This window comes from Eurypyga helias, unplaced genomic scaffold (assembly GCF_000690775.1).
Source record: "Eurypyga helias isolate BGI_N326 unplaced genomic scaffold, ASM69077v1 scaffold10100, whole genome shotgun sequence".
Taxonomy (NCBI): Eukaryota; Metazoa; Chordata; class Aves; order Eurypygiformes; family Eurypygidae; genus Eurypyga; species Eurypyga helias.
In genome coordinates, this window is record NW_010226282.1 from 87,675 (window position 1) to 96,809 (window position 9,135).

Genomic DNA, 9,135 nt, shown 5'->3' on the forward strand with positions numbered 1-9,135 from the left:
TCTGACATGCTCAATGAGATTCTTACCTTCAAGAACTGGGTTTGACTGCAAAAGTTGTTCTTTTACTTGATTAACCTCTGCTCCTTTTCCACACACAGCAGCTACATATGACATGACAAGTTTGCTTGCCTCTGTGGGGGGAGAACAAAATAAAGTGATAAGTATTGGTAAATAGGCTATTAAATGGTTTGCAGAATTGATCTCCATCACATTTTCATGATGCCAGACAGCAACTGTAAGCACATTTCATTTCCGTTTTCTTCTACGTTGCTGTACCATCTGGAACTGAGGAAGGAGCATATCGTGCTATGAGACCTGTCACATCAGCAGCCCTATTGACTTCAACACCTAGAGCCCTCCCAAGCTAAAGAAGCCACCAGTGGATATGGCACATTACCTGTTACTTTCTAATTTAGCCTCAGTAGGAGACATTCAGTAAGGAAAGAGCATTATCCCTAGCTGAGACATTGGAACTGTTTTAATCCAGCCTGAAAAAATAGGCCCAAGCAGTTTCAAGACACAAAATTCGATCAGTTTATATCAGCAGACACACAACAGCACAAGTGTAAAGACAAAACACTATTCACATGTAGTTACAACGGTAAAGTACACTACGAGTCAATGAGTAACCGCAATTCAACATCACATAACACTAGAGAAAGTGAAGCATTCATTTAAACAATGGCACCAATTTGGAAGTATAAACTTCTAACAAAGTCTGCAACAATTTTTGGGCTCTCAAAGCTGAGTTTATATTGGTGTCATTCACTCATATACAGGCAGAAACAAATACTAAGTAATCCATCCAATGCCTTTGCTGGTAGAACAAAGAGCAGCCGTAACAGGATTCTGTTTATAAACAAAGTCTGTGATGTTTAGTATGATGCAAGGTAGAGAAATTTGAGGCAATATCAGCTGATATACACTGTAATTACTAACAGCTGGAATCCCTATCCACTCAACACAGTGGTCATAAAAGTCCCATTACTTGTTCTTCAGAGATTGGTTACAAATTTAAGGGTTTCATTTCAGGAAAGAACTGACAAACAAGAAGTTATCTCTTGGATTTTGATTTTTTCTTATTTGATCAAATTTGTTTGCTGGTATTAAATTACCATCCCATATAACTGAGCAAACCTGACACACAGGAAGCAAGAACCACAGGTGTGTCTGTAAAGCCTCCCATCTCCTTTAACCGCGTGTCTAACCCAGCTCTCATTTTTAAGAATCCGTTCCCTTCAGAGCTTGGAATTACCAAATTATTTTATTCGAAATATTTCCTAAAACAGCCAACATCTTTAAGTAGAGCTACTCAGCCACTGAGAGAAGAAAGCACTGAAGCAGCAAATAGGGTATTATGAAATAATATGCATTAAGGTAACGCACAACGATTTCAAGATAGGCTTTGAACATCACTGAAAGAAAATAAAGGCCCTTTCTTTTATTAGGAACTCTGGTCCAATAAAGTCACCAGGAAAGGAATCACCACCTTAACATCTAAAAACATTTAAATACACCACTCATTCTGGTAGGGTACCTTGTTTTCTTGCACAATGTTACTACTGATTAGCAATATAAACATGCAGTGAAACAAAAACAACATTGGAAATAAATTAAAAAAAAAAAACCACTGATGACAGTTCAGTTTCAATTCTTCCAGCCCAAACATGTCAAATGTTCTGGTTACCAAAACTCTACACCAGAGTTATATAGGATCTGTACTAAACAAGTTTGTTTCCTCAACTTCAGCAACTTCCCCCCGTCCCCTCCTTTTTCTCTTTACAATGGAATGCTGACTTCTCAGCTAATAGCCCCATTTCAGAAACAGTAGTTACATAAAATGTTAGAGAAAGAATAGCACAGATTCCAAGTTGATTATTGCCTTGAATTTGAAACCCTATATTATTCTGTACTTACCTTTATAAAAAGGAGTAATGCATATTATGTCCCATATGGCTATGAAAATTACAGAAGTCAGAATCTCCATACAAATCTGAATCTACTAGAATATTCTCTACAAATAGAGAAGTTCAGAAATTCAACCACTGCTACACCTTTCAACTGAATACATAAATGCATAACAGGTGGACCTCTGTTGTCTGAAGTGCTTGATAATTCACAGTCCCTGAGGAAATCAAGACATTAAACAATACCAGTACAAGACTCCTTTCTGAATTTTGAACTCCTAGACAGAATCCCTAACAATCACATTAGTAAGAATTTGATTATTTTAACACACACTCTTACTGAACACACATGTATTTTCATGTTATCCAACTGAAAAAAAGGATTACATTCCAAGATTACAAGACCTCTCAGTTGGATGTCACTAGTCAAAGAAAAACCAAAGATGAAGGCTACATTTGACATTTTCACAAAAGGCTTGGAAAGCAACTCCTTGCTACCCACTTTAAGACCTGCTCAGTACAAGCATACAAAGCTCCACATTTTCGCAGACTCAAAGGAAAAATCTCTTAAATTACGTGGACACAGATGCATCCATTCCTACTCGCTGTGTCTTTTGCAACTCACCTCAGATTTAAATTGGTATTTCAGAAAATAACTATTTCTTTTTTAAGGTCTACCTAAAATATTGCCAAGTTATGCAATCCTCACTTGATTTCTACCATTCCAGTTAAAAAATTACCAGTCATTTTCGAGGCAATTTCAGCTTTGCCTGAGAAACAGAGTGTTCTGGTACACAAGCCAATCTTAGAATTGCAGCTGAGCACAGCATGCAAAAGACTGAAATTTCTAAAGTGATCAGCTACTATTATTTATTTCCCTTGAATAAATGGTATAATCTAGTTTAAACGCATATATTTGTTAAAAGACATGCAGAAGTATCAAAGGATTGTGTTCCAGTCTAGAAGACCAAGGGCATACAGTTTCCTCCATCTTCATATTTCCCACAGGGAGAGCCTAAAAGTTTTCAGGCCCTGGCAGCACCCTATCACAAACCAGCACTGGCATACTGATGAGGATACTGTGTTAACATGATAGGACTGCATCATGGTGACAGTGTGAAAAAACACCAGTCTGTGTGAGTTCACGCCTACAGCAACAAGCATGACAGCATGCATTTTCTGCAACCGCCAGACACAAAGAGATACTGGTATCTCTCAACTCTTACAGACTCCATCATCACTTCGCAAGACTGAGTAAGTCTGAATGTTTTTGAACAAGAACAAAACTGCTTCTTACCTGTTTTTCCAGCTCCACTCTCTCCTGTAATAAGGATACACTGATCTTTGTCCTGGTCCCTTAAGGATCTGTATGCTTCATCTGACAGAGCAAAACTGCAAAGCAAGAAGGAGTCAACTGAGAATGAGATAAGCCAACAATAACTACAATCTGTCCTTGACATCCAGGCAGGGAGAAAAAGACAGCAAATCAAACACCAAAAGACCCCAAGTCCTAATGTTCTGTAAGTGGTGAAGCATTCACTTTTCAGAATATAAAAACCCACAGAAGCAAGATTAATATTTTTTTTTAAAGGCTCATTTAGATTTCCTCCATGAACAAGCAAGCATAATCTCTATGTTCTTCTAAATATAGCAAGCTCAGAACAAATCACAAAATTTCAGGGAAATTTAAGTAGTGATCTTCATTAGCAAATGCCATACTCTTTATTGAACAAAATGTCAGTGCATCAACAGGACCTGTTCTGTCTGAGGACATTTAAGAAAAAGGAAACAGGAGAATCCTGAGCACTAACAATACCATAAGCTGCACTAGGAAGAAATCAAAGAACCTTATAAAATATTGAGAATTTTAAGCATTTGGGTATTTCTGGACTTCTGCATCAGCATGCAGCAGTATTTCCCATCAAATGTGTTCTTAACTCAGTAAGGGTGATGTCATGTAGTCAAATTAAACTATACAGTAAGAATCAACAGCCTTCCCTTACCAAAAAATGTCTTTCCATGGAGCTCTTATCATCATGACCCTGAAACTACTGGGCTGCAATTTGAATCCAGAAGTGCTTTGTTGCCATGCAGCAACATATATTTTGGAGAAATGCAGATGTATTACTTATATGTAGTTTTCTTTATTAGTTATTTTGAGACAGAGAGAGTAGTATTGGTTTTGTTTCAACTACATTTTCAGTTCATGGAATAAAGGACTCTGGAAACTGAGCATTAGAACCCCTTGGAAAAGTGTAAGCAATAAGTATCTGAAAAAGGATGTAAAAGCAAAATCCAAATAAAAAGGCACACTTGCATTACACAAAGGAAAAATCTGATAGCCAAACACAGTGTATTTTTACAGGAAATAAACATCCAGTTAACAGACCAAAAGCTTTGTCACATTAATGCACCTAGTAAAATATTTAGCGCTTGTATGTACTTGAAAGTGTGTATTGTTTATAACCTACTGTAAACAAAACATGAATGAACAACAGAAGCCAACTCTAAGGTCAACATGCATAATCGTTGCAGGTTCAATGCATCTTTTAGAAACTTGGTTCTTTATTCTATGACAGTTCAGGAGCTTTGCATTCAGCTATTAATTACAAATAGATCAAGTGTTCGTTCTGAATAACCTTTCACAGGCAACCACAGCCCCTCTATAGATAAGCAAGCTCTTTGTGGTGAAACTAGGTAGGGGTAGCACTGACAACACAATGCAAGGAGTGAGAGCCACACAGAGTGACCTTTTCTAAAGGCCCCTATTGCTACAGCTTGAACGCTTCAAATATTAAACCTACACGTACACACATCAGTTCACAGTTATTTCTTTTGTTGCTACCACTGTCCCTCAGCTCGAGCAGTTCGTCCTTCTGACTTCTCTCCAAAAAGTTTATGGAGAGCATCTCATAGTGTCCCGAGTTTAATCATCACATGCATGTGCAACACCATTTATACTTCCTCATCAGTATTAGACTCCTCTCGTATTTGCTTATTTGTGTTTTGGCATTGTCTGCTTCTTTGTTTTTATGCTTGCATCACGTTATCAGGTTAGCCATCGTGCAAGAAGAGACCAGCACACCAAGTGAGTGGCATTCTGAAAAGGTTAGAAAACAGGTAAAGGAAATACTTTATGGCTCCTTGACTACTAAATCCTCACACCTTCCCCTAGTTCCTGCCCATGATGCTCATGTCGTGTCCCTCCTGTCCTTTTCCCTCCTGCAGCACATCCGCCTGTCTAGTTGCACCACCGAAACAGGGTTCCACCTCTCTCACTGCTTTCTTCTCCAACTTACATTGTCTAAGGCACTAAACTGCAATTCTCCTCTCTGCACAGATGGTTGGGCCATCCACTTAACAACCACGATCAAAGGTCATTAACTCCTTTTGATACATATGCCACTGAACCCCAATTAAGACTGATCTCTCAAAACTTAATACTGCTGTGGTGATTGAAGCAGTTGAACTCAGTAGTTCAGCTGGAGGTGAAAATGTGTTTAGAAGGAAGTAGCAGGCTGTAATGTTTTTAGCATTAGAATGAAGTCAGTTGGTGATGTGGCCAACACGCTGGAGAATCAGCAAGGGAGAAAAAAGTGCTGCTGCTGAGAGACCATGACACAATTTCTGGCATCCACTTCACTGTCCGGAATCCAAACTACAGTAGCAATAACACTTTAGCAGACTCTCGTACAGGACATATTTAGGAAATGAATAATATTTGTTGAACACTGCTGCAGATATACTTGTAAATTGAAAAGTACAATGCACGGCACTCGGAAAAGCTGATTCCAGCACACATTACATTCCTTTTTGCAAGGAAAAAAACAAGCAGCAGGATGAAGAGGAAAGAAATAAAACTGCCCGGAGCACTCATGGGCCATGTGAGAGAACATTAGTACAAATGCTATAGTTTCCATAGGTTTGATTCAGGAAACTCACTCTCAGCAGATGCTTTTCAAACTTACAGACTGGATGGCTCATTCTGTGCTTGCTGTCCTTCAGACAATCTCAGCCATCAACTAGTACCTTACTCTTGAAACAACTTTGTGGCAGCAGTTTCACACCAGAAAATTAAGTTAGCATCAAGCACAGAGAAAGCATCCTCTCTGTTGATATACCAAGTTATGAGTTAATCAGCTTAGTAACCATTCATCTTTTCTAATACATTGAATTTTAGTTTCCCAACAGCCCCTGTCAAAATATATTTTACTACTTGATGTATATAGCAACTCTGCCTGCACTGCATACTTAAAAACACCAAATCATGCTTATTCTCCTCCCTCAGCAGAGGTCTAAAACTGCAGCAAGACCTCTGAAGTTGGAGAAGAGAGTGTGATTTCATCCGGTTCTGGTTTATCCAACTAGTCAGAGACGCTTGGCACACATTATCTTTTCCTGTACACCATCCAGCAAAGCCTAATACCTCACAACTACATCAGTTGTTAGGTACTACAGACAAATGAAAAATAAGCCGACTCATTTCGAAAGAAGTTTTGCATATGTACTTATCAAAAGTTTCCCAGTAAAAGTGTTCTAAAACTCAGCTCTGACATTTCAATCACTGCTCCAACAAGTCATTGGAGGCGGAGAGTGCATTTAAATAGCTAAGATTTCTTTGTCTTTCTGGCATTGCATAAACAGCATTAGATGCACTTATGTCAGAGCCTGAACAAAGATCTTTATCTCAAAGATCTATTAATTTGTCATGTCAACTTCCATGGCACACCATTACACCTCACAGTCCTTCCTATCTAGTATTGCCTTTTATCTTTGCAATTAAAAAAACCCACCCAACTTTCAGTCTTTTGATTCAAACTCTATTTGTTCTAAAAATATCATTCCATGCTATTCAGTATTTGTTACAAATGTATCCAATAATTTCACTTAAGGCCATCTTAGTTTAACACATTTTAATGATCCATAGACCACAAATAAGCCTTCTTTTCTTTTCCCTTTGGCAACATTAAAAAACACAGCTCTGTAAAGACAAGAGTTGCAACTATAGCTTTAAATCACATTCCACCATGAGCCACCTCACAATTACAGAGCCTAAGCAGAATTTTAGAATAGTATGTAGTTTAAAAAGCAGTTATAAACCATGTGTTTTGAATTAGCTGGCGAGTGTGTCAGCAGTGTCATTTACCATACCTTATAATAAGCTCTCCTTTGATTTTTAGGTTTTCATGAAAGACAACGACATTTTCCTACCACAACAAACACAGAAATACTTACTGGAGTTCTCTTTTAGCTAAGACTTAAGTATAGAAGCAATTTGAAATTGAAACACCACCCACACCTAGCTCAGTTAGAAGGCTCTGCTTTTTTATAGCACGGCTTTTTCAGCCACACAGCTCCAGATGGCCAGATCTGTCACAAAGTCCTAACCCAAAAATTCTAACAAAGAGAAACAGCAAATAGGCCTCCAAGGGGGGTTTTCCAAAGGGCTCGTGCAATTTTCAGCAGTACAACAGCATCCCTATGCTCTCACAAAACACAGAGGTCAGGAAGAGACAGGCACAGGCCACTCACGCCAAAACATCACCCACTGCTAGCGTTTCATTTTAACGCTCGAGATTGCACCCACAATTACACCAAGGGTGCAAACCTTGCTGTTATTGTCACAAACGCAGCTCACAGGAGCAGCTCTTCTACCATCTTCTTCCTTGAAGCCAAAATCAGGAGGATCAGTATTTGCCAGCTATTGGTACCTCTTTCCTCCTCTCATTTCCCTTAGCATTCCCAACTGGCAGTAACTAGTTAACACTGTGTGAAACTCCCTCCGATTGCTGTTCTCATGCACTATAGAGTCAATTCACTTCATTCCACCTTCACTGGCTGCTGCTTTGATTCTGAGGGTCTCAATGCCCATTTTAAAACACTTATTGCTAAATGTTGGCTTGCAACTGCCAATTCATTTGCAACTTTCAAAGGAAATTAAGAAAACCTCTCTCCTTGACTGTGCCGACTCTTCACGAAGCAGAGCCTTGGTACCCTTCATTTCTGCTCAACTGTGTCTAAACACACCGGGCAGGATATTAGACATCAGTGCTCATCAAAGACTATGTCACACGCTAGACTAAAAAGAACAGCAGTAAAATATAAGTTGCGCATACATTTTAAATAGACATTTTACATAAAATGTAATTTATATTAGTTCTTTCAAGTTTAATTAAGAACTCCTCCCTTTTCTTTCTGAGTGCATAGAAGTGCTCTGTAACAGGGTGACAGCAAACAAATTATTTCCTCCTCTAACAGCATGCAGCGTGAAAACAACAAAATCACAGCTTGTTTGGGTATAAAAATTCCTAATAACCTGACCTAGGAAGAGTCATTTCATAAAGCACATTTCATAACGTGCTTTGAGGTTTTACATTGTAAATCATCACTATTTGCTATAGATGTTCCCCCCGCCCACTGACACTCAGTGGAAAATTCACCATTCAGGAAAAACAACCTTAAGAGATTATTTATAGTATTAGCTCATAGTGCAGAATCATTTAATCTAATTGCCCTAAGGATAAAAAGTGTACTCCCATTTTCCATAATTATGAACTGTCTCATGTTCAGCACTTTGACACACTTGAAAAGAAAAGGTTGATTAGTCTGCCATTGGGGTGAATAAAGTAACAGCTGAATTGAAGGAGCATCAGCTAGGATAGACCTTCACAGGCAAGCAGCTGCTCTTTGAAAAATGCCAATCAGGAAAAAAACAAGTTTAAACACTAGGATAAAGAGGTGTGCTGAGACAGATGGAAAGCCTTGTCTTCTATTCACATTACTCAATTTGATTTTCCTGGTGAGCACAGAAACCTGTATTATCAACAATACTATGTGGCTAATATATGCAGGAGAAGGGTACCTCCTGCACACGCTTCCCCACTTCCTTATTCACGTTGGCAACTGTTATATATTGGGTTTGCACAGCAAGATTTTGGTAGCTGGGGGGCTGCATGGGTGGCTTTCCATGAGAAGCTGCTGGAAACTTCTCCTATGTCTGATGGAACCAATGCCAGCTGGCTCCAAGATGGACCCACTGCTGGCCAAGGCTGAGCCCATCAGCAACAGTGGTAGCCCCTCTGGGGTAACGTAGTTGAGAAGAGGAAAAAGTTGCTGTGCAACAGCAACTTCAACTGGAGACAGGAGTGAGAATATGTGAGAGGAACAGCTCTGCAGACACCCAGCTCAATGGGGGAGGAGGTGGCTCCAGGCACGGGAGCAGAGATTC

At 39.2% G+C, this 9,135-nt stretch overlaps 1 protein-coding gene across 1 annotated transcript in view; it reads right to left on the reverse strand.

Annotated features, from left to right (window-relative positions):
- Positions 1 to 9,135, reverse strand: part of MYO1B (myosin IB) — an 83,110-nt gene that overhangs the window by 58,246 nt on the left and 15,729 nt on the right. The window contains exons 3-4 of the mRNA XM_010152385.1: positions 3,205 to 3,299; positions 27 to 131 (exon numbers count right to left, since the gene is read on the reverse strand). Of these exons, the coding sequence (XP_010150687.1) occupies positions 27 to 131; positions 3,205 to 3,299 (200 nt within the window). The remainder of the gene's footprint in view (positions 1 to 26; positions 132 to 3,204; positions 3,300 to 9,135) is intronic.